Here is a 25800-nt window from a genome sequence, read left to right on the forward strand (position 1 = left end):
AATATGTAACGCCTAGGGTTTTTTTCACCAGATTCTAAATTGATGGCTTTTAAAAGAGACGGGCCAAATGCCGTGTCCACCTTCCCTAGCAGTTCTTTCTCTCTTCATCTGCTTCTGTAGATCGAACCCAACTGCGCTGCAGAGCTGCTGAGTGATCCTCATTAAAAGGATGACGGTATTTTCAGTGACACGGATCTGCGTGGCTTAACCCCCTTGGCAGGGCCGGATTTCGATCGCGTGTGTTTCTATAAAGACAGCCTTGCCATACATATATCACGTATTGCACTATTATATACTATTATATGGCACAACATTGCAACACGTAAATACCTAAAGCATATTTATAAGCCCATGAAAACATACCTGCATAAATATTTATATCTTTTGTGCCAATAACTCGAATATTGGGAACCATATGTGACATTGAGACACGCACAGAACATCATTTTTACGTTTGTTTGTATTCCGCACTCAATGCTCTCTACACTCGACGCTGCCCGTGCGAAGCCGCTGCGCACAGCCCGCAACTCCGCACACGCGCGGGGCTCGGGAGCGCGCTCGGCCGGGCACACGCACCGCCGCTGGCTCCGCCCCCTCCGCCCCGCGGGCGGGGCCCGCCCGATAAACACGGCCACGTGCGGGGGGGCGGGGCCGGCCCGCGCTTCCGGCAACACGCGCCCGCCGCCGCCGCATAAATAGCGCGGAGCGCGACCGCCGCCACCGCGCTGCTCCGGCCACCGCTCCGGGTACAGTCCTGTTCTGTCCCGCACCGCTCCGAGTACTGCCCTGGTCGGCCCCGCACCGCCCCGGGTACTGTTCCGATCTGCCCCGTCACCGCTCCGGTCGCCGCCGCCTCTCCCAGTTCCAGTGTTGGTCACTCGACATGCCGTTCCTGGGGCAGGACTGGCGCTCCCCCGGGCAGAGCTGGGTGAAGACGGCCGACGGCTGGACGCGCTTCCTGGACGAGAAGAGCGGCGGCTTCGTGGGCGACATCAGCAGGTACCGGCGGCGGCGGGCCGCGGTGCCGCCAGGGGGCGCGGTGCCGGGGGCGGCGGGCGCTGTGAGGGGCGGGCGGGGCCCCTCGCCCCGGGCCGGCTCAGGGGGGCCCCGGTGTCGGCGGAGCGGGGTCGTTGTCGGGGTATCCCTGGCCCGGCGGCCCCTCCGGGTCTAAAGGAAGCTCCGATCAGGGTCACTCAGTCCCCGGCGGGTTCCCTGCATCCCTGTGGAGGCTGTTCCTCCCCCGGTGGCCCGGCCGTCCTTACGGCTGTGGAGGGTGGCGAAAAACCGAGGAAAAGAGGAAACATTCGCCTCTCTCGCGGCCAGAGGGCTGTGACCCCGGGGAGCATCGCCGAGCGTCTCCTGGGGGCTCTGGAGGTGCCTGCCCACCCTCCTCCGCAAAAAACAACCTTGCCTGGGGCTTCCCGGTCTCGGGCTGGGAAGGATGATGTGTCTGAAGCTATAAATCCTCCCCAGGCCGTGAGTAATGTACCTTACGCGCTACTTGACTAATCTGGCTGCAAAACATCAACAAACCCCCAAGATGGTGCGGGCAGGAAGCTTTGCAGCGCGTGGGTGTCGTGGGCTCGGGCCAGATCGCTTCTGTCAAAACCGAACTTTTCTCACAGATCTGCATCTTCTCATCAGCTGTGTGCCGCCAGGGTTGGGATTGCTGCCACCGGGCCTAGGTATGGGTCAGGAATACCCGTGACAAAGGGACTTGTGGTAAGAAGGGATTTGCTGTGAGCCACTGCTGAGATGTTATTGTGCAAGGAGGCTTACGTAGCAGGTATCTCCTGCTCTCTTTCATGTAAGCAAAATTCAAGTTTAGGTTTTTAATTTGTAAATAGGTAGAAAAATGTCTGGCTAGTGTTTGTGTGTTGGGAATACTGAGTTTAGCATGAGTTTATACATCCCTTTTCGCATTTAAAAGCAAGGAGGTGACATATTGGCCCCGGACTGGGGTCCTTGCAGTGCCCAACTGTTCAACCTGTCAAGATGCCCTGGAGAAGTGTGTAGAAACCTGGCAGTACATAAACAGGGAAATAATCTGCCTCTCATGCTGGAGTTCGTCCACTGCTGCTGTTATGGTGGTTTCAGATTACACAGTCATTCAGTAGGAAGTCAACAGGCAAGGGTGTGCTGTTGACATGGGAGATTTAAAGCAGATCCATCTTGTGCTCTTGGGCTCAGATTCTGCCACTGCATGGGGTATGTTAACCTGACCCCCTATTGATTTTGTGCAACCGTGATAAAACATGAGCTTGGATTTTCCAAAACAGCTTCTTCCTTGCTGCTATGTTCTGTTCTCAGGTTTTGGTCCCCTCAGCAGGCAGCAGTATGGATGGGGTACATGAGCAGCTGGGATGTTCTGGTCTCAAGTTTAGGTTGTTCTGAGCAAGCTGCAGCTGGCAGAAGTGTCTGGTTCCCTAAACTGATGTTTCTGTGACTATTGTTCGCCTTCAATGCTGCTGCTCTTCCCCTTCTGCAGTGTTGTGGTGGAGCCCACAGCAGTTGTGCCTTCTCCACAGCTCAGATGCCCTGCAAGGGGGATGTGGAATAGGAAGGGATTGCTGAGGATCAGGGTGTTCTGAAACTGAGAATGGTTTCTTCCACCTCTGGGGCCGAGTGCAGGTGCCAAACGAGAACACCCATCTGGATCATACCAGAGGGGATCCTGGTTCCTCCTGGAGCTGAAACTCTGACTTGGTCACTTGACTTTTGCATACGCTGGTGGTGTGGCCATGCAGACAGCCGGTGAACAAGGGAAACAAGAAGTCTTGTCCCACAGGTTTCGTTCCTTTGCAGGAGACTGTGCTGAATAGCTGTCAGAGGTGTGTTTGGTATGGTGCTCATGCTTGGGTTTTGTTTGAGACTAAGCAGTGTAAATACATGGCCTGCACAGGAAGCCTCCTGGCGGCATAAGGGTCCTCGTGGCTCTCTCTGAGGACGCTTGCCCAGGGCTGCAAGCGGCAGTACCGTGTTTTGGCACCCGTCAGAGCTCCAGGGCTCTCTGAGCCACAGCAGCTGAGAGGTGCTGCAAGGTGCCTAGCACCCTTCTTTGAATTTGGGCCTGCAGACAGCCATGCTTGGTCCCTTGCAAGTTGCTAGAGCATAGGGACAGCTGTTTTGTTCTCCTGGATGCATGGCCTGTCTTGTCCCTGGCATCTGCAAGGCACCCTGCAGCTCTGGGCAGCAAGCTGTGTGCTGGGCTCTCTGCTGAGAGCCCCTGGTGGTGCTGCCTTCCCCTGCCACCCCCAGGGATCTCTGCAGCAGTGCTGTGGCTGCCCAGGGACTTCTCAGTTTCAGAGTTGTGGGTTGGATCTGTTGATTTGCAGATGTGGAGATGTTGATGCACAGCCTCTTTATAAACAGCCTTTCATTGCCCTCGTAGGAAATAAGGGGTTATAGCTCCCTTCACTAATAGTACAGTTACAGGAGAGCTCCAGTAGAAGCAGGCAATGGGCAGTCTTGGACAAGAGATCATAGCCTGTTAACTTGTGTAGTCCCTTCTAAGCAGGGTCTGGAAAACCATCACATAAATCAGAACCTCTGTTAAGCTTTTCCTTAAAATTTCCTTGAAATAGTATTTTGTGGGAACTCTTTCATTAATAAGTGTTTTGAGTATGTATATATGTCTTCAGGGATGTCTAAATATGTCCTTCTGTAGCAGTCTGACTGACTCAGAGCAATCTGCTTCCTACACTAGGAGGATATGGTGTTACTTAAGGACAGAAATAGGTTAAAGAGTGGAGAAGAATATTGCTCAGCTGTGTCCCAGCACTAACTGTGTAATCTGTGTTACCTTCTCCTGTCATGGGTATCTTGGCTAGCCCACAACTGAGGTACCAGAGGTTCCTTTAAAAATGCTGTTACTGGATGCTAAAACTGTGTGCAGACTACTTCTCAGAGGCAGCTTTGGAGGTGACAATAAAAACCTGTGTATTTTCTCTCCTTGCAGGAAACGTAGCATTCAACAAAATGCAGAAATAAACAGAATCCTTGCTTTGTGTCATTCACAGCTTTTGTAAAAAAGATGATCACAACAAAGAGAATCTCTTCAACAGCATAAACTATGATGTTGCTGCCAAGAAGAGAAAAAAAGATCTGCTGAATAACAAAGCCAAGACTCAATGTAAGACATCTTTTTGGACTTCTTTTTAAACAAAAGTTGCTGCAGAAGAATGGAAAATGCTTCATATCTGTATTTTTTGCTCAGTGCATGAAGAGCCTTCTAGAGTCTTGAAGGGCTTTCCGCCCATGTTTGACCTTAGTAGAAAGCTTGGATACAGTTTAACATGAAGATTTATGCCCCTGTTAGTAATCCCTGTTGTGAGGAGTTGTGCTCTTTGTGTTAGATTTTTGTCATTTGTTTGTCAGGAGGGTAATTTTTTCCTATGGTACATTCAAATGAACCAGTTCCAGTATTTTTCCCCCTGTAGACTTCCTTGTTCACAACAGGCTAAATTTATTCTTCCCTCCATATGCATGTTGAACAGTAATCTACATTACTGGAGGCTACAAGCCTGAATGTAAGCTTTGATCCTGTCTCAGTGTGCGGAGTGCATGAAAAATGAAGTAAGATTTCAGTTCACTCAAAACAATAGAAGGCTTGAAATCTTTGTGTGCTCAGTGAACAGCCAGGGTCTCAGATGGGGCCCTGGGGGAGCCTGCAGGGACAGCAGGGGCTGCATTGGGCTGATTGCAAGATAGGTACTGGAGTTATATGTGAAGGTTACAAATATAAACATACCCGGAGGAAATGAGTTACAATTCCCACACTGCTATTAACTCATTGTGCATCCCCCAAGATTTTGGGAACTGTTGCCAAAAGTTGGCCCCTCAGTGTATTCAGTTCTCCGAACAAACAAATGTTACCATGACAGTTTTTGGCTGGATTCTGCTGTGACCTACCATTAAAAAGGGCTTGATGCAGGGTCAGCATGCCTGTAACTGAGACTGGGTCTGTCCTTGGACTTACAGTACTAGGCTGGAGTACATTCCATAGCTTCAGTTCATTAATTTACAGGTTGCTCTAGGAGCTCAATATTTTCTTTATGAAAAGGAGTGCAGCAGGGTGGGGATGAGAATTTATTTTATTTATTTAACTGGCAGTTAAATTGCCAGTGGGTGGTGGAAGTAGGGTCAAAAGCCCATGTGAAAATGGAGTGGGAGAAGGACTGAGCAGTGTGACTGCTTATAGTACAGGCTCTTTTGCATACAGAGTTAGCAGTGTGTGCTGGCTATTGGGAAGTTATTTTGGGGAATGGATGGGACAACTCCCATTCTGAGGAAAGGGAGGGGCAACTAGAAATAGGAAAATTTTGGTCCCACATAGTTCTTTCTTTTTAGCAAGTTAGCTGCAAGCATAAGCATGCTCCTCTGAGTCTGACCTCACTGCTAAAATCTCTCTTACATGCCTGGTGTCTCATGACATTTTTGTTCAACTTCAAATTTGACATACAATCCCAAGCCTGTAACCAAGGTAATAAATAGTTAATAAAATCAATAACAACAAAACCTGGCTGTCAGCCACACTTACTGTCTGGGACCAAAAAAGAAGAGGTGCTATGGTATATCTGTGGCTGGCAGATTAAACATTTACAGTCTTGAGCTGTGTCAATGAAACAGAAGCCTTTTCTGAGGCTTAGGGCTACAGTCTCAAATGAGGCTGTGTAGAAACAAAGCAGCTCAGTGAGTTCCTAGATTTGGTTTCAAGTGTGGTGGCATAAACAAAATAATTTATACTAAAAGACAGAGCTCTATCTCTGTTCTGCTCATAACATTCACTGAGGTAGAAGATTAACTGAGTGAAATGTCTTTGTCCAAACAGACTTCCACCAGGAGAAGTGGATCTATGTTCACAAGGGAAGCACAAAGGAGGTGAGTGCCTCTATAGGTTCTTTGTTCTCTTTTCTACTGATTTTTACGAGCAGTGGAAGATCCTGTGCTGATACAAATCAGCAGAAGCTCTTCAGAGATAAGTGGAAGATCTGGCTTGTGGCTGGAATTTCAGTAATGATTTTAAGCCCCTATCCGGGATCCAGGGCTTGATGTACAAGGCTTTGTACGTGTGTTTAAAATATGAGTTGTTTGCTTCCCTCATTTAAAAAAAAACAAAACAGCCGTTTGCAAACCAAGCCATAATACTGTTCTTGGCTTTCACCCAGTACAGTCCTAACATGGAAAATCATTGGAGTTTATCACAACAACTCGCTTGCACTCACGGAGAGAAGCGGCTGTATGAGACTGCTCTGAACTCACACTATGTATTGAACCTCAGGAATGTGTAGCTCATTCTCACATGTAAATTTATGGGTCTCTTGGGAAACTACCATAATATTGTATGGACATTGAGCCATGCCCACTCTCGATGTCAGTAAGTGCAGCTCAGTGGGAGCCAAGCCTGTCTCCTCTGGCTGTGAGCTGCTCCGATGGTTTGCACCCATCAGCTTGCTAAATTGAGTTGCTCTAGGTCAGGTCTACCCAGTGCTGTCTGGACTCAAGTCTGCCAAAACATGACCCAGAGTGTTTTTTTTTTCCTCTCAGCGCCATGGTTACTGTACCTTGGGAGAAGCCTTCAACCGGCTTGACTTCTCCAGTGCTATCCTGGATTCCAGGCGATTCAACTATGTTGTGAGGGTGAGTCAAAGTCCTGGATTTATTTTGATTTGATGGTGGTGGAGGCTCAGAACTGAGCATCAATTGGATAGTGGGAAGCAGTGGCAAAGAAAAGTTGTCTGAGCATGCAAGTGGGTGTGTTGGGCTTTTCTGCTTCAAGTAATTCATGGAAGTTTTGTGTATGGATAGATGTCCAAATCTTGTCTTTGGTTCATTAAAATGGAAGGAGAGAAAAGTGATAATGTGGAAGATTAGCAGTCCTTAGCCTAGCATTCCTACTACTTTTCAATTGTCATTCACCTTTGAAACCCAGAAAACTTGGCTTCTAATTCCTGAATTTGCAGTTCAGCTTCTGAAAAGGAACATGGGCTCTCTGCAGATGCCACAAGGCAATGGAGACCTTTTTGCTCAGGAAGCTCCAGTCTGAGGTCTGTGGAGCTTTGTCTCCCTTAAGGTGATACAGGAGAGACTCGGGAACTGAGCGTTTTGGGAATGAAGGGTTGGGCCGAACCTCTTGGTGGCACTGATCTTAACTTCTTTGTTAAGGATCACGTTTGCTCTTAATCCTTTGTGACTGGCAGTGGTTTCAGTGGATGAAACATTTGTTTAGTCCTGACAGCATTAGTTAATAAAGGAATCATCAGCTTCATGTTTCCTGTGCTCTGGTTTGCATAATAGGTCAGGGCTTCTCTTTTGGCTCAGAGTGACCAAGGAGGTGGTAGTGGTTGGGGGACCTGCTGTCCTGAGGGCTGTGGATACTTGTATGTTTATGTGCATGTCATCTGCAAACTGATCTTGAATTTCAGAATGCTTAGCAAGATTTGGAATTCAATAAGGTTTTAAAAAAAGTTAATTAATTTGAGGCTCTTTATGAACAGCTGCTTTTTGTCTTGTGAGCAACTGATCACTTGTGATGCGACAGCTGTTTGGGTGTTAGGTTCTGGAGCAAGCAGCAGTATTGCTTCCCTTTGAGTCAAGTGTCACGAGAAGTGTCTAAGGAAGAAATTATCTGAGCAGGTTCACCTTGATTTGTTCACCTAGGTTATCTAGGTGACAAGTCACCTGTGGAAACCTCTGTCATCAAGGGTACAGGCATTGGGGGTGACAACCCACTGGCTGTGTAGGAAGGGCAGTCACTTGGATGTCCCACTGCAGGAGTGGTGGCAGGGAGTGGGGATTCTGGGGGAGGCAAAGCAGTGTCTAAGTCATGTAAACTCAGGCTGTCCTAGCTCTGCTGATCTTGGGACAACTTGTTTTCCTGCTTGTGCAGAAGTGATCATCAGTGTTTCCTGATATTGGAGATATATATATATGTACACACACATGCAGCCGTGTCATCTTCAGGGGGATTACTGGAGAAGGAACAGTTCATGCCAAGGCCATAACCCTTTAGTCAAATATAAAGAAGGAGTGTAAAATAAAACTTGTTTAGTGCTGCAGATACCCCTTTGGCAAACTTCCTTATGACAGAGAAGAACTCCAAAGACTGCTGCTAAGCATGGCCTCAGGTCATGCTGTGCCACATGATGGGCTTCTGCCACTTGGCCCAATGTGATAGGTGTCTCATATGGGACTATAATTGTTGAACAGAAGTCCCACTAAATTTTTTGAACAGCAAACTTAAATTTCAGTGAAGTCAGTGTGATCTGGTGCGGGAGCTCAGGTTGACCACCTTCTCTTTTTCTCATGAGGATTTCATACACAGCACATTTGGGATGCTTTTATCAAAAACAAGTTTTGAAAGCTATGGAAGCTGACATATGTCCTTGTTTCTACGAATTATCTCTCTTCTGAGCTTTTAAGAGTAGCTTTTCCCTCATAGTTTTACAGGTACAGTACTACTGAGAGGCATGAAGCTTTCTAATTGAGGTTGACTTGTGGTTTGGCAATTTAAAGAAGATATTAAACCTGGTACCATGGATCAAATTGTAAAATTGACTTCTTAAAATGAAAGGCTTGTATCAGCCAAGTCTCCAGTGGATAGTAGTTCATAAAATGCCTTATATGCCAGGTTTATTCATGAAAAGCTCTGCCTAGATGTGAATCATGTTTATAGTCCTTTGCAAGCCGCAGACTTCCTAGAGCACACAGATGGGCAATCTGTCACATGGAAAATGCCTTGAATACTGGCAGGCAGAACATTTTTCCCTTCCTTCCCTCTCCTTTTTCTCTCTAGTTCCACTCCTTGCTCAGGGTATCTGATATTAATGTCATGCTACTTAATTCATCTAGCAAATGCTTTTCGAGGGGGGTTTGCACTTGGAGGCTGAGGAGGAATGTGATGTCTGTAGGGGAAGAAAGGAGAGAAACAGATCCTGGTTTGAGGTTCTGCTGGCTACACCCAAGCTTGCCCTATAGAGATATGAGCTGCATCACTTGCTGGTAGCCAAATGGACTTTCAGGCTTAACATAAACTTAGCTTTCTGAATTTCTCTGTGCTTAAGTGTCTTTGGTGCTTGCTTTCTTGTCACAGAAGTTTTTGCTTTAGATACACCAGAACTAAGTTACTGGAGTTTCTAATGCAGCACAGATAAAATGGGCACCTCATTCAAGTGGGGTGGGGGTATGAGCTGCAGATACTTTTCATGGGAAAACACCATCAGCTGGAGCCAGTGAGTCCTTGTAAATGAAGCAGAAGAAATTTTCCTCTAACATCAATCTTATCTGGGTCTGCTGGTACAGCTCTGAAAGTACCAAGTTAGAGGTATTGGTGCTGTGACTCGATTGTTGCTGATCCTTCAAATTAGTGCATCTGCTTACATGTTATGGAACATTGAATGTTCCCTTTTTAGGGCTAATAAGGAAGTGTGAGATTGACCCAGAAGACCTAAACTGTTGTTGGAAGCAGCCATGGTTTCTCTGGTCTTAGAGATTTAATGAAAAGACTGGAAGCATTCTGTAAGCATAATTAATGGGAGCAGAGACAAAGGTGCCTCTGGCCCAGAAGTTGGTTTCCCTTCAGGAACACTGTGTTCAGATGACAGGTTTTACAGGCTGCTTCTTTAGAAAGAGAATTCTCATATGGTTGTGGAGTCTCAAGGGAAGGTGCTGTTTCTGATCATAAAAGCTTGGGTCAGGCTAAGCTGCCTGGGCATAACTCTTCTAAAAGAATGTGATCTACGTTGTGTGCAGCCTTCTAAAGTAGTCTCTTAAATTTGCTTCTTAAGTTTTAATAGAGGCTAGCTCCAGGAGTCCTGGATTTATGCTATCCTGAAAGAATATCAGCTGGATGCTGCCTCGTGGCAATCTGTCAGCACCTGCACTGTAAATCATTATAACTTGCCTTGGTCTTGCTCCACCTGCCAGCTGACAGCCAGTGTGACATTTCAGCCACTGAAAGTGAAGGGTTGTGAGAGCAAGGGGGGGCTGGAGGAAGAATTTTAATTTTTTCCTAAGCAGTCCAGATGTGAGGAGTCACATCCCCAACCATCAGGAACTTATGGATCCCTGCATGGTGCAGTCCAGCTTTCATATAGCTGGCTTGAGGTATTCAGTGGGGAATTTATATTTCAGTAGTTTAAGACTTGTGATTTTAATCACTACAGAGCATTTCCTTTTTTGAGTCAAGGTTGTGCTCAGCACAGCAGGACTGCTGAGGATTTTTTGGCTCTGTGTGCTGCAGGCCCCAGCAGTGGTTGTTTGGGGTATGGATTGCCTGCACACCCCTGGGTTGAACCAAGACTGTGGCCAAAGTGCCATCTGGCTGTAGCAGGTCTAAGCAATGCTGCACACAGTAGTCATGGGTGCACAGCAGTGTTCTTGTGGCCCTGAAACAGGGGCTCTAGTTCCCTGCCACATGGCAGTGCTCTGTTTGCTTTTTTTTATCTTGTGCTTATGGGAGGAGAAGGATCTGCTCTGCTGCTGAAGCGGAGAGGTTTTGTTGCACTGCCTGCTCCAGCTGGTGGATTTGAGCAGGAACCCCACTTCACTCAGGGGAACTGAGCAGGTTACTGCCCTGCTGTGGAAGATGCTGTCTCCTTCCAGCTTTGCAGAGGCTCTGGGATATGCCTACTGCATCTCTTGCCTCTTCTCTATAGTTCTGGCAAATCTCTGATAGCAACCAAAATAGGGAAGGATTTTTTTTAGTGGAGCTACCAGGTCACTTTTCTCAACTTCTGAGGAGTTGGAAGAGTGAATTTGGATCTAATACCGTGTTTTCCAGAGGTGTTGTAGACTTCCCAGCTCCAGTTAAAATCAGCTGGAATGCAATTACTTAGTGTATTTGAAAAGCAGGCCTTTAAAAATTATTCTTAACCTTTCACTGTGCACTCTCTCCTACCATCTGTCCCTCTCAGTTGAGCGTGGGCTGGACTTAATGCAGCCACATCATAACACATGCTTGCAGCTTTCCAGTCTTTTTACCCTACTCAGTGTTAATCTGAATTCATTGGTCTGCTTTAGTCTGTATTATGTAAGTGGCAACATTGATTTATTTTTTTATACTGCTGTAGACCCCAGTTTGGCAATCCATTAACTGAGACGATACTTGGGGCCTGTGCCAACACTCTAGTGCACTGGAGCATGTGGGGCACAGATGAACTGTACTGCTTATCTGGGTTTTGTGTATTATATGAGCACAGAAGAATAAAATATGTTTTTTGATTTGGAGGACTAGTTGGTTGCTTCAGTCAGTGGTCCCGGGGGAGTGGAATAGCCATAGAGGTATTCACACAACATAGTTTTCATATAGAATTTCATCCTGTGTTTATTGCTGTAGGAGAAGAGAGGTGATACATTATATCTGAGCTGGTTCACCGAACATAAATTGAACCTTGATAAACACAGGGCAAATTTGAATCTGTTCCTTTGGCTGAAATAATTTTGTACCAATCCAGTATTCTTCAAAAAACTGAGGTTTTTATCCTCATTCTTCTAAAAGAATGGCCCTGGTGTCCAACTCCTCTGGTATTACATTAGATGATGTTTATTGCACTTTGGTGTTTTTAGTAATGGGCACAATATTGCTAACACCCAGCCTGGAGGAAACTGTCTCTGTGCCAGTTCCAGAACAGTGCAATCTGGAGACAGCAGTTGTTTGTGCACAGGCAAGCTGATCTGGGTGCATGTGTGGCCATTTGTACAGATGGAGTCTGGCAAATTGATCACTATAATCAAAGGTCTGAAGGCTAAACAGTTTAGGGTAAGCAGAGTATTACAGACTACTGTGGAACATTGGTTGGGTTTTTTCCTACTTATTCATCCAGTATTCCAAAAAATGAAGAAAAGACCTTTTATAAGCTTTTCAAATGTCTTTCAAGCTGCCATTTTTATAGGAGTATTTAGTTATTGTGGTCTCATTTAGCTGATATAGCCAGAAAATCCACTGATGGTTGGGCACCAAATATGACCCAACTCTCCTGCATCTCCTGTTTCTTCCAAGCAAGCCAAGAAAACAAGCAGCCTGCCCTTGACAGGAGTTAGTGCAGGTCTTTTTTCATCTTGGGGTTTTTTTTGGTCATGTGAGGTGCAAGATATTAATAGAATGTAAACTCAAAGCTATCCGATGGTGGTGTTGGCCTGGATATTAAACAGAAGAAGAGATTGGTCACTCGAGGCGACTTCATTGCTCCTAAGTGGCAGTCACATGCCAGTGCCCCAGATGAGCAGAGCAGGCTGCAGTGATACCTCTCCCTCAGCTCCCGCTTCATGGCAAGCTGCCGGTGACTTTTTGGATACATTCCTGTCATTCTTATAGCAGGGCAAACAGTTCAGCTCATGACTTATCAAGTCTAGTCAAAAGCCATCTTAGTTACTTGACACAAGTTGTTGCACCTTCTCTGGACTCTCTGTGGTGCCAGCAATGGGATACTGGAGCTGCAGATGATAAAGGATTAATAAGCCGGTCATGCGGCAACATGTTGATTGATTTGTAGCATAAAAGGTTTTTCCTTTCTAAATTAAAACAGAAGCCTATGTACATCCAAAACAAATGGACTGACCTGTGGGCAGTCTGTGCATTTATATAATGTTGGGGGGAGGGAGGAAGGCTTGTAAGATCACAGGCCACATGTACTGCAGAGCATGTTCCATAGGAAACTTCCCCAGCTGTTCTTGTGGCACAGAAATGGGGAAGAGAGAGCGTCCTTTGCTGTGGGAAATACTTCCTTTAACAACTGCAGCCCAAATTCACTGTTCAGCTTGCTTAAGAGTCGGGAGGTCAGTGATGGGAGGCAAATACTAATTGAAAGTAAAAGCAAGATTTTCATTAGGGGCAGTTAACAAGTAAACAGGTCAGACAGGGAAAAGTGGTTTGTTATTGTGGTCGTTGGAGCTGAACAGGGGAGGAAACTTTAGGAGAGAAGGGGTTTGTTGTGGGGAAGATTTTGTTCTTCCTACAGTACTTAACCTTTCTGTTGTAGCGACAGTGCTCTGACAAAACCCATGCAACCCAGGAGTTGATGTAAATTGTGGAGTCTGATTCTCATTAATGGTCCGTCAATAATATCCCCATCCTAACAGGCATTTGCTCGTGTTCCCTTATGACACTGCTTGTTTATGCCCCAGTGAAGGATGGTGACGTTGGCTGTTTGCTGTTCCCTTGGTGTGAATAGCAACTGTCAGTCCAAGCACCGCTGTGGTTTCTCTGCATCTCTGACCCATGAAGTCAAGTTCCCTCTCCCACCACACTGAAGAGAACTAAAATGCCTTTTTTCCCCCCCACCTCTTTTGATGTGAATTTAATTATTTGGCCTCTGCTCTCCTTTCCCTTTGTGTTACTTTGCTCTGTTGTTCTGTCTCCTTTTTATTTTCAAGCAGCAAACAAGTCTCTGGACTGTTTTGCTGTGTCATGTGACTAGGAGTCAAGATTAGAAAGGTATCTGTGTGCTCTAAGGCTTGCAACTTCTATTTTTATCCACAGCTGTTGGAGCTGATAGCAAAGTCCCAGCTGACGTCACTGAGCGGCATTGCCCAGAAAAACTACATGAACATTTTGGAAAAGGTGGTTCAGAAAGGTAAGAAACGGAAATGGTGGGGGGAGTCTGATTTAATCTGATGTACTTTGGTGAGCCACATCCTTGAGAATAGTCAGGCAATGCAATATGGGTGAAGATGGGCACCACTGCTTGTTTCTGTAGTGCAGTTCTGCTTTCTTTTCCCTCAATGAAGGACTTGGGGGAAGAGGAATAAATGTTGGTACTCAAGTTGGTGTCTGAGAGGTGACTCCTCCTTTCCCAGCTTTCCTCACTGCTGCCCCTTCTGCATCCTACTGATTCCTGTTTCTGACTGCAGAAGATCTGGCTGCTCTTGCTCTCGGCCGGGAGCATCTGCAGTCTGCTGCCGCCTTGTTGGCAGTGTGCTGTGCTTCCTGCTCCTGCTGCTCTGGAGGGGTGTCTTCACCTGTTCAGGGAAATGAGTTGTGGTTGAGATGTGGCCCTTCCCTCATGGATGTTTAACTGTCCCTGAAACCTGGGCATTGCAGCAGCCTGTAGTTATACATAATGAGAAATGCACATTAGCCAGGGTAGATGGGGAAGAGGTGCACATTGATAACTTTTTGCACAGTATCAGAGGGGAAAACTGGCCAGTTGCCAGTGGCTGGAAATGGGAAGTGCTGCAGAAATGGCAGATCTCATCTGCTTATCCTGGGAGGTTCTCTTTCCATCTGCTGTCTAACCTGCTGTGACTGGCTAATGTTTAAGGCCTTCCTCTAAAATGAAGAGCACAGGCTGGATCTCTTGGCCTGTGAAATTACAGTAAATAATTTGACTTGACTGAGAAATATGTCAGTTCAGAGAAGGATTTTGACAATTCCCATTTTTAACCTTTCTTGTTCATCCAAAGTCCTTGAAGATCAGCAGAACATCAGGCTAATACGGGAATTGCTGCAGACCCTCTACACATCCCTCTGCACATTAGTTCAACGGGTTGGCAAGTCTGTCCTGGTTGGAAACATCAACATGTGGGTGCACAGGATGGAAAGCATTCTCCACTGGCAGCAGCAGCTGAATAACATTCAGATCACCAGGGTAAGCACAAATCCTGAAAGCTAAAAATATGGTCTCCATTATGAAACCTTTTTGTGTTAACAGCTCTCGTTTGGGTGACTGCTTCCCACTCTACTCCCAGTACAAGCGCAGGAAGGACCTGAAGTTGTCAAAACAACTGATTTGACTCCCTTAATTCAAACTGCATGTACATAACCCAGGATCATGCCTTGAGGTTACTGGTCACAGACTGCGACTTGACTGCATAATGGCTGTAAAGTGCTGTGTGAACAGAGCTGGACAGAAGATGCTCTCCCCCTCTTCAGTCCTCACAGGCCAGGCCTCAGTGTGGAAAGTCAACTTGGGCTTTCTCAAATTGAGCAATTGCCTTCAAAACTCATTTATCAGACAGTTGAGGTTTTTAGATTTGTTTGATCTGTAAATTAAATGCAAATTTTCAAATTCTGTGTAGCTTCATGATTCCTGGCTGAAAATACCAATGATTCTTCCAGTAGTCTGGAGCTACCTGTTCCAGCTGGATGAGTCCTGCTTTTACAACATCTGTTTTTTTTCAACAGCATCTGTGGGGATGGGAAGGATGTGTTAGATGATAAATTTCTAAACTGGCTTTACATGGGAATAAAATCTGAACTTGTTCCATTTCACACAATCACAGCAGATTTGATGTTGACCTCTGGAGGTCATCTGGTCAAACCCCTCTGCTCAAGCAGGGATATCAACAATAAGTTGCCCAGGATTATTATAGGCACCTTTTTTTTTTTCCTACCTCAAATGGATACTTATTCCACTGAAATGCTGAAGCTTTCCCTGCCATGCTGGTATGTGTTTGTGTTCCCCTTGTCTTGAAGAACTCTGCCTATTCAGACAAAAAGTGCATCAAAACATTGCTTGTGGAAGAAACTACTTTTATACATACTTGTGTATGTTTGCAGACACTTTTTCTAAAGTAAATAAAAATAGATGTAGAGCTTGCGAAAAAATTCATACCGCTGAAGATAACTTCAGTTCAAGCTAGAACAAAACCAGATAAATTCAGAGAAAGGAAGAAGCTCAGGTCTGCAACCAGTTATGGTGCAGTGAGCTTGTGATGTTTCTAAAGGGGGAGATGTCTTGTAGCACCCAAGACCTAAATCATTAAAAAAAAGGTAAAAACCTTACGAAGTGTTGTATGTGCTACAGCTGCTTTTTAAAAAGACAAACTTCTGTCCAGAAAATGACGGCATACTCATCTGTTCTGGTCTAATCTGTGTTCTTTCTCCAAAAAAAAAGTAATACTTGGAAAGTTCTGGGAAAGAGTACTGAGGGAAAAGTAGTAGCAGATAAACTTTTGACCTGATCCAGAAAACCTGTTTTGATTTGCTTGAGTCACACAATTTTTTTTTTCAGAAAGAGATACAAGTGTGAGCTTTGGGTTGTTCTTGTGGGGTGTTTGGGGTTTTTTGGTTTTTTTGGGTTTTTTGTGTTTTTTTTTTTGTTGTTGTTGTTTGGTTTTGGGTTTTTGTTTGTTTGTTTTGTTGGGTTTTTTGGGGGGTTTTTTTTGGATTTTTTGGGGTTGGTTGGTTGTGTTTTTTGTTTGGTTTGGGTTTTTTTTTGACCAAAGAGTCTCTGAGCTTACTCTTGTGTGTTGCACCCTAGCAAATCTTATATGTAGACGTAGTTCAGAAGAATGCAAAATACAGCCTGGCAAGGAAGAGCAGTGGGACAGGATCCAGGGATCCAGTGCATTTGTCTTACCCCAAGAAAATGCTCCAGGCTGTCACGGAAAGGAATGGCCTCTGGACACTGTAGAGACAGCTCACTGCTTCTGGAGTGATTGTGTCAGGTCTGCCTGGTGGATGGTGATGCAGAAATGGATGTTTTGGTTGAGAAGCTGTGGTCCTTGCAGGTACTGGGCAATGCTGCTGGTCTGGGCAGGCCGGCACTGAGGCACTGGAGTGAGGGCAGGAGCTGCTGATGTGCAGATGTACTTACTGTTCCTCTGGAGTCTCCCATGCCGTGGGATGCCTGGAGATGGGACCACATGATTAAAAGCAGCCTCATGCAGTGTTCCCCTGCTGCTGGTGGGCTGTGTGCTGCTTGTTTGAAACAGTTAATAGCTCTGCCAGAGATGAGGCGGGTACTGTGACTCTGCAACTTAAAATAGCAGCATCTCTGTGCAGGGTAAAGGATGAACTTGGCACATCTGTCTAACATTGTTTCTTAGTTGGAGCCCATTCTTAGAAGCTGCTTTTTGCCTTAATAAGGCTCGGGCTGGTTTTGAAGCTGTGGCCCAGGTTGTGTTTCTTGCTGATGTCTTGTGCCTCTGTATACCTTGGATTTCCCCTGAGTGTAGGACATGCAGATCTATTGTGGTCTATTTGTCCTGGAGCTGTGCCCCATGAGGACTTGTGAAACAATCCTAGGCCCTGTGGAGGCTAAGCAAAGGATGGGGGTGCCTTTTGTCTCTTTTGGTTAGGATCCGCTTTTGTGTGGCTGAACAGCCTGGAAAATAGGGCTGTGGCCTGTGGGAAAGGGGCAGGTCTTTTCAAGTGTTCCCAGAGGAAGAGCTAGCCCTGCCAGCAGTGACCTGGGAGCCCACGCTCTGGGTACTCACCACCACTGCTGTGGTTGCAGCAAGATCCTGTGATGACATAAGCTAAAACTCATGTCAGAAGAGCATGAGATTCCCAGCAGTGTGTGTAACCAGAACTGAACTTGAGAAGTAATGCCCATCTGCCTCGTGGTGGAGAGACCTGGATGGACAATAGCTGATACCATGATACAGCCTGTAGTAAAAGCTTATGGTGGTGCTTCAGGGAGCAGAGTCTCATGAGGTGGACAAAAAGGAGAGAAGGAGGCTTGGACTGCAGCTCTTCCAATTATTGTACTACAGATACATGTCCTCTTCCTTGAGGTTATCTCAAACTGTTGTGGGGCAGAAGGTCAAATATTTCTATGTAAAATGTCTCCTTTATTTAGAAGATGGAACTGCTGCTTTGTTCTCTGTGTGAAGAAATTCTAAAAAAGCAGTAGCTATGCAGCCAGATAGGATTTCTTAGGATTTCAGCTTCCTGGGAGCTCAGTTCTGTCTGTCTTTTCCAGCCTGCCTTTAAAGGAACCACTTTCACTGACCTGCCGTTGTGTTTACAACTGAACATCATGCAGCGACTGAGCGATGGGAGGGACCTGGTTAGCCTGGGTCAGGTGGCTCCTGACCTTCAAGTGCTCAGTGAAGACCGGCTGCTGTGGAAGAAACTGTGCCAGTACCACTTCACAGACAGACAGGTATGAGGAGAGGTGCAAACTGCCATCAGTCCTTGGTGTACCCCCCCAGAAAGAGTGTCTGCCCTGCGTGTTCTCTTACTTGGCTGTCTCATGCATCTGAGGAGTATGCAGCAAGCTGATTGTATAGGCTAGCATGAGAATGGCTGTGAAGATGATTTATATAGAGGGTTTTACATGCCACAGCAATGATTCCTGAAATAGGAGCTTGAGGAATTAATCATACACTGAACTTCAGTCCTAATCCAGGTGGGAACAACTGCATGACTTGCAGTTGTGCCTTGCCCCATGTGTGTAGGGAAAACGTGCAGGCAAGCTCCAGCAATCATCCTGATGTCCCAGGGACTGACACCCTTGCAGAGAATCTTTGTGGATGTGAGCTGTACTCATGCCCTTTGGAGCAAGAAATCCCCTCTGTTATGTGAGTGACAGGATGGTATGTGGAAAGCAGCCCTGCTGCTGCCCACTTTGTACCTGTGTAAACATCTCTGTCAGGCTGGTAATCATCTGGGATCATCTAAACTTAAAAGCAAACAAACAAAAATCCTTCTCTGTTGATGGGTGGATGTCCAGGGTGTTTGTACTAGACTTCTGCACTTCAGGAACCATGTGCCAAAATTCTCTGCTGATTTGGCTTTATTTACTCACTCCAAATCTGACTTTGGAAGTGGCTCTGAAGGAATTATTTCTATTATTAAGTAAATTCAAATCCAGCCTCTGCAGCTAATGAACCCTAAAAAAGAGACATGTGTCTCCCAAGCTAATACGATAAATCATTGACTCTTGGAGAAAAATACCTCAACTTTTACAACTGTTAAATGCAACTCTACTTGCTGTCCTGCCAGCCAGAAACAGTGGTCAAAGCAGTATGAAATAGCTCCCAGGATTTTAGCAGTGAAGTTGATGGAGTGGGAATGCACCTTCGTAATGGTATTGAGTGAGGCTGTTCCATCAGGAAAATGCTTATAGCTTTTTCAGCTATAAGTAGTAAGAGCTTCTTAGCTCAAAGCAGCTCAGAAGTCTTCAAAGTAAGAGCTTTCTCAGTGTTGCAAGGGAAGTGTTATGGCGCTGGCAGGGTTGACATGTGAGGAAGAGAACAGCATGAGCTGAACAGAACAAATCAGTTTTTTGACCTGCTATATATATTCTGTGTATCTTTTCTTTAAGATTCGCAAGCGTCTGATCTTATCTGACAAAGGGCAGCTGGATTGGAAAAAGATGTACTTCAAGCTCATAAGGTGTTACCCACGGAAGGAGCAGTATGGTGACACACTGCAACTGTGCAGGCACTGCCACATCCTTTCCTGGAAGGTAGGAGGTGCTGGCAGGACAGACTTGATTGGGGCAGGAGCCATGGGGCATCCAGTGCTTCCTCTGATTGCAGCTGCCTAAGGGTGTTGCAATTCCTTTACCTGCATAGCCTAGTGAATTCCTACATCTTCATTCTCCTTCAGCTATTAAGACCCTTTCTTCTCTGTGCTTCAGAGATTCCATCTTTATCTTGAACTTGAGTAGTGTTCATTTGGGCCAGAGGGTTAAAAGCTGGGTATGTTTTTGGGCTGCCTGCAAGAAATCATTTTAGCACTGCCAGCAGCTTCCTCTACCCATCATATGGAAGTGGAGGTCTTGGCAGCAGGATTAGCTGGAATGAAAGCTGATAGCTGCAAAACAGCTCAGGATGAAAATCTGCTGACCACTGTGGTGATATGCAAAACATGTCTTGAGTTAAAACTCCAGTAGCTGATGATAGGCTCTAGCCTCTCTTCCCTCAGAAGAGGAGAAAAGAATTAATTGGATGTTTGCTTCTTTTTTTCAATGACTTTCCCCTAAGATACTAAGCACAGTTCTGAGCTGTCTGTTATTCTGGGCTCTGCTCTACCTATTAGCACATGGAATTCTGGCAGAGGGGCAGTGCTAAGTTGGGTGATGTTTTGGCACCCTTTCTGCAGCCTCTCTAAATAGAATTGTTTTCTGCTTTCCCAGGGTACTGATCACCCCTGCACAGCCAACAACCCAGAGACTTGCTCCACCTCTCTTTCACCGCAAGAGTTTATCAACTTGTTCAGGTTCTGAACTTGGGTCAGCGCAGCATATGCAATTCCTGCAGGACACTTTGTCACAGAGCTGGGACACTCCATTTGTAAATAGTGTACATATTCATGTTTGTTGGAAGCTCCTGAGTCAAGGAACAAGAGGATCTTGGAGAAGAAAGGTGAAGTTGCTCACTGACATGCAGCACTTAAAGAATACAGACTTTTATAGGACTGGTGTATAAATACAGCATGTTGTACAGAGTCCCTTTTTTGTCTGATCAGAGTACAAGATACAGGGCAAAAAAACCCTCATTTTTTGTTTTTAGGAGTTAAAAATGAATTTTCCCTGCATCCATTTGAGACCTCTTTTGGTTTGTTTCTAAGAGAGAGAAAGCAATATGAGGCTAGGACTGTTGAACTGTTCTTCCATCTGGTTTTATTTACCGTACATATTTATAAGTATGACATTTTAGAAATATTTATGAAAAGTATCCCTATGACAAGTTTAATAATACTTTTGTGCCTTCAAAAGGACACATTCTGAAATACTTAGGATAGAGCTCTAGCCTACTTGCGAGACAGAATCGCAACACACCACTTTCTACCTCCAATAGATTGAGTACCTTTCAAACAAAGATCCAGTGTACAATGTGAACTTTTGTATTTTGTACAATGATTTAAAGGGAAATGTTTGTGATAGTAAGCATCTTTTTCTTGTATAAATGCTTACCTCTTTACATTAGTTTTCTTGCTCTACTCAGTGCTTGAATGCCTAGATGATAGGCACCATATGAATACCTAAGACTTTACTCCATCCTCTTTTAAATTGTTGGTTTTATGAAAGACTATGCAAATGTGAAAAGAGAAGACAAAAGGATGAGCATTATCTATAAGGGAGGAAGTTCTATGATAGGGAAACAAAGGACTGGATTTAATCTCACAAGGTGAATTCTTACCATTAGGTTAATTGCACTAGTTGAAATCCTAAGTGAGGTTAGAATCTTTTTTTTCAAGCCCATGTTTTCCAACATATTCACTGCTCTGTATTTCCACTGATGTCAAGTGAATTCAGTCATCTTGGAGCTGGTAAAATATAGGGAGAACTGGGCCATTGAATCTCATTAAATGATGCGGTTCTTAGTCACTGGAAGACTGGCAGCAAGTGTTGAGTTTCAGAGCCCTGGAGCTTAGGGAGTGATTAATATTTAGCAGTCAGGACTTGGGGTAAGCAAGGGATTTCCAACACATTGATATCTTTGGTTCTTTCTCTATGCTAGAGGCAAAGACCCAAGGACCCTAGTCCCTTCTGCTCCCAGTGCTGAGCTGCTTTATGGATCTTCTGACCCTAACCCAGAGCTAAATTTTCAGTCCTCCAGAGTAAGTGGCCACTTCACTTTGGCTGTGATCTGGCTCACTGTCTCCTCTGTTGCATGCAGTGCTTTTCTCTACAGTGGAGCTTGAAGAATCCAGCTCGTACATAGCAATCTGAAAACCTGCAGTGGAAAGTTTTTGCTGTTTATCAGTAGATTTCCTCTATAGCACTTTCTCTATGTATGGTGTAAGCAGGATACCTCGTAAGGGTAAATATTTAGTGGGTTGTGTGCGACTATGTACAAAAATTTTGAGGAAAAGGAGTACTCAGGACAATTCAGGAAGAACTACTTGAGTTAATTATTGATAAATATGCTGTTCCTTTTTTACATTTTTATAACTGACTTTGAACACTTTTCTGCAGCCGTTTGTATTTTAAAATGACAGTATTTGCATTTTTGCAAGCTAAATCACTTTGCATATTCTTGGAAGAGCTGCAAAAAGGGAAAAAAGCTGCCTGTAGATGGAGCAGTGGGAAGAGGGGAGGAAAACAAGGAAAATGCTGACAAGAATTGCCCTTCTCCAGCCGCCTAACAGCACATCCCAAGTTTTCGCTCTTCCAGGGAGTTCTGTGAGCCTGTACCACCCTTAGCCATGGCCCAGAGCATGTCACTCTCCAGAGAAGAGGGGAAAACACATGCAGGATAACAAGCTTTATCTTGATGTTGATGCCCCATTCAGCAGTTTGACTGCTGGTAGAAAGCATAAGCCTCCTGATCATACTCATGTCAACTGAAAGTGATTTAACAACTGCTGCCTTGGAAAAATACACTTGTGCTTGTTTGGGGGATGTTTGTGAGTAAAGGGGGCCAGTTGCTGTTTTACTTCCTGCATTGATGGCAGTGGGTAGACAAAGCTGAAATCTGGCTTCATGAATGAGAACATTAAGGAGTGAAACTTGCAAGTGAAGTATGTGAAGCATTGCCACTGAATTTGGAGAGTCCTGTAGCTCCTTTTTCCAGCAGTGAGAAGACCTGTCAGCCTTGGCATCCTCTGTTTCCAGCTCTGTCTTGGGGCTGGTTTGTTTTGCAGTTTTGCCTCTGCCACCCACGATGAGCCAACCTGGGGAGGCAACAGTATTTTGGTATGAAATGCTGCAGCATTCTGTCTACTCTGCATCTGTGCTTAGCACTTACCCTCTGTGAGATTGTGACACTGAGTGAATTTTAAGCTCAGGTTTGAATCTGGCCTACTGCATTCCTTGCATAAGAAGATGGAAATTCTCAACGTTGAGCTGTGATTTGGGAATGTCTTTGCTCCAGCCATCGCCTCCATCACCCTTTCACTGGCCTCTTCTACCCAGAGACAATGGGTCATACTGACAGCAGATCTAATATGCAACTGAGGCTCCTATTTATACAACTTACTGCAATTACTGTGTATTTTATTTCTTAGCACTGTAAGGTTCAAAGTGCTGAAGATGATTGTCATACATAGACACTTGTCAGTTGCTTGTGTGAGGTCTTGGCGTATTGCTGTCAGTGTTCAAACTAGCAACTACTGTACAGAACAAAGCAGACTAAACAAAAAGAGACAGAATAAGCCTTATTCAGTCACTGCCTCAGTCATTACCCTCCCGCTGCAGCAATAGTCAAAGATGGCATTGGTTTCTTTGGGACCTATTGTTTCTTGAGTGGCTGGTACAGGGAGATGTTGCAGTGAACACTCTTGGTTTGTATTTAAAACAAAATGCTGTTGCATCCAGATACTTTAACCACTTACAGACAAAGCAAACAGTATTTTAGTGGCACAGAGACATCTGCTTGGCTGAGGATGGTAGAGTAACAAAACTGACAGTGATATCAGGGGCTTCCAGGTGGGATGGTTTAAGGCTGCTCTCAGGTAAAAGGACCTCTTTATTTTAAGACAATTGTGGCAAAGCTGTTGTGAAGGGGAAAACAGAATTTTGCTTGTATTTTGGAAATAAAATGTTCTTTTAAAATTACATTTACCTTCCAGTTAGTTGATGTATTTCCATTAGATATGCATCAGTTCTTATACTAGGAAGGGAGAGTTTGTCCTCTCTTTGGGGTTTTCTCTTGCCAAAATATCCAAGGAAATCTCATTGTCTTTAGGGGATGGATTAAGTAGTGAAACAGCATAGAACGTGGTGCTGTGTAAAGGAAAAATAGATCCCTGCAAGGGAGGAGGCTTAGGAAGGGAGAAATCCCAGAGATCTGTTTCAGCTTTCTAGAAGAGGCCAGTTTTTGATGTGGTGGCCATTTCAAGAGGCACGATTTCAGCTGTACATACCTTAAGCCTTTTTTACTAACTATGGTATGCTGAAGTTTGATCATAAAGCATGTGTACCTCCTCTTATGTTTTTTTTTTTTTTTTTTTTTTAAACTGGGGGAGTTTCTAGATCCTTTATTATGTAAAGTGATTAGGAAAATGTGTATTGCTCTGAAAATGTTGCTTTGTATGTAAACATTTAATTGCACCCTGCCACTTTCTGTATATGGGAATATATTTTGTATTATTTTTCTTTGCTCCAGGTTTTAAACTGTTTGTATTCCCATTTCTGTTTGACTTCAGTTACTTTTGTGAAGCTGTCACCTTCTAGAACATACACAGGTACTAAACCAGCTTTTCCTGCCCAGAGAATTCCTAGGCCTTTAGTTGCTAGAATTTCATTTAGAGCAGGAAACATTTCAAATCCTTTTGTGTAGCAAATAAATCAGATGTGCTTTTCACACTGATCTCCTGCTTGGTACAGCAAACCAGCGTTGTCCTTACAATCATGTTGCACATCTTCCCCGTAGATCAGCACCTTGCCAAAAAGACATAGCTTTAAATTAAAATGCCCCTCTTTGTAGCTGGGCTGTTGGCACGAGCCCTGTGGAGCTGATGGCTGATCAGGCTGGTATAGACTCCCTCCTTCAAGGTTTGGGACTCTGGTGTTCTGCTTGTGCTGCTTTCTCAGCTCACTGCCTGGAGTGATGCTGGTTCCAGACTCTGAAGCTGTGGTCAGCCTTTCACAAAGCAGTCACCATGTGGCTGCTGGCCTCTTGAGTCTTTACCAGCACCTAATTTCTACCCAGGGTCTTGCTACGGTGATTTTGTTGGTAGCAAATCAGCTTTGCAGGATCTGGCCCTAGGACAACAAATCCATCTTGTCCTTGACATATGCAGTCTCAAGAGTATAGAGATACTCTTGACACCAGAGACATTCCCTCTCTATTTGCCAAGTGTTGCTGCCTCTCCTCCTGGGAGGGCAGCTGAGGGTGGAATTTGCCTTTCTTTAGCTGTCCTGTGCTGTACAGAATGCTAACATGTCAGCTACCAAGAGAACATTTTAATTTGAAATAGAAAATATGCTCATCTTTAGGAACTAATCTGCAGTAATTATAAATACCTAGTTATATATGGAAAAAAGTGTGTGTTCTGCTTTATTTTTCCTTGAAGTTGTAATTAGAGATGATATGAAGTGAAAGGCATCCCTTACGTAAGACTTCTGTTTAATATTATTGTGTGGTTAAAATCCTTCCATTATAAATTTGCACACTTTTTTCCTCTTTCCTTGCATGTTCAACTGATTTTTACAGCTGTTCTGTGCAGGCAGTATTTTTGTAAAACATTTTTGACACTGAATTGCAATAAATGTTCAAACAATGTGAACCACAGAGCTGGTTGTCTCATTGCTTCCAAGGTGGTGACCTTATCAGCCTTGAGCTTCTGATGACTGTAAGCAAAGACTCTTCTGCAGGAACATCCAGAACTTGGCTCACTGTCCCAGCAGAACATCCCAGATATAGCTATTGCTTCATCATATCTCAAGGGGAAATGAGCCCTCACTTCTAACAGAAACAGTGCTCACAGGGAGCTTATGCTCATGAATTTGTACTTGCCCACAGCCCAGGAGTGATTGCTGCCCTGAATGAGATCAGTGCTCACACTGATCTGAGACCTTCAGCTCCAGCTTCTGGCTTACAAAATATTGGGGTTTTTTTTTCTAGTCATATTACCTGAGTGATTATTCTTTAACCTTTTTTGGGGGGTGGGCAACAATTGCATCTTGTTTTCAGTCCTGACACTAACAGTCTGACCCAGGTTCCTGCTCGGAGGGAAATGTGAGTAGGAGCCCAGTAATGTGACTCCTAATAAACTGGGGAAAACCAGCTGAGAAGGCAAATGAAATGTGCTTCTGGTTGGAACAAGAGCAGTTATCATGGTAAAACAGGATTACTCACATCATGAAAGCTATGCCAGCTATGGAAATAAGCACAAAATGCAGATGTTTTGTTTTCAGTTTCATTTGCATTGTCATAAAGTTATGTTTGAGTGATTTCCTTGGTCTCTGTAGTTAACGCTGTGACTTGGATTTGCAGCTAGAGGGTTGCACCCTCCAGACACAAGTCTCTGGGACAAGATCACAAAGCCTTTTAAACAAGAGAAAGCTGTTGTTAAGACATATTTATTGCTCAAATGTTTTTGAAAATAGCAAGCTCTACTTACTTTAATAGACTAAATCCTTTGAAGGGAATACTGGATCTTTTTAGGAGTATGTTGGGCCCCATTTTCATGTTATTGCTGCTACCACCTCTGCCCTTTAAAGTGCAGTCAGGGATAGA

The 25800-nt window shown here is 44.8% G+C and overlaps 1 protein-coding gene across 1 annotated transcript; it reads left to right on the top strand.

Moving 5' to 3' along the window:
• The first annotated feature begins 706 nt into the window (after positions 1–706).
• FBXO32 (F-box protein 32) lies at positions 707–24847 on the top strand. Its single transcript, XM_040088330.2, has 9 exons — positions 707–999; positions 4020–4132; positions 5831–5880; positions 6547–6639; positions 13478–13571; positions 14401–14585; positions 17646–17828; positions 18993–19136; positions 19809–24847. The coding sequence occupies exons 1-9, from the start codon at positions 884–886 to the stop codon at positions 19896–19898; spliced, it is 1068 nt and encodes a 355-aa protein (XP_039944264.1). The 5' UTR covers positions 707–883; the 3' UTR covers positions 19899–24847.
• The last annotated feature ends 953 nt before the right edge of the window (positions 24848–25800 follow it).

This window comes from Hirundo rustica, chromosome 1 (assembly GCF_015227805.2).
Source record: "Hirundo rustica isolate bHirRus1 chromosome 1, bHirRus1.pri.v3, whole genome shotgun sequence".
NCBI lineage: Eukaryota > Metazoa > Chordata > Aves > Passeriformes > Hirundinidae > Hirundo > Hirundo rustica.

Excerpts from the sequence above, each read along its gene's own strand:
- FBXO32 (XM_040088330.2), top strand. The coding sequence starts at position 884 with ATGCCGTTCCTGGGGCAGGACTGGCGCTCCCCCGGGCAGAGCTGGGTG. Across the intron at positions 5,881-6,546 it reads ACAAGGGAAGCACAAAGGAG|CGCCATGGTTACTGTACCTT; the intron begins GTGAGTGCCTCT and ends TTTTCCTCTCAG. Across the intron at positions 14,586-17,645 it reads ATAACATTCAGATCACCAGG|CCTGCCTTTAAAGGAACCAC; the intron begins GTAAGCACAAAT and ends TGTCTTTTCCAG.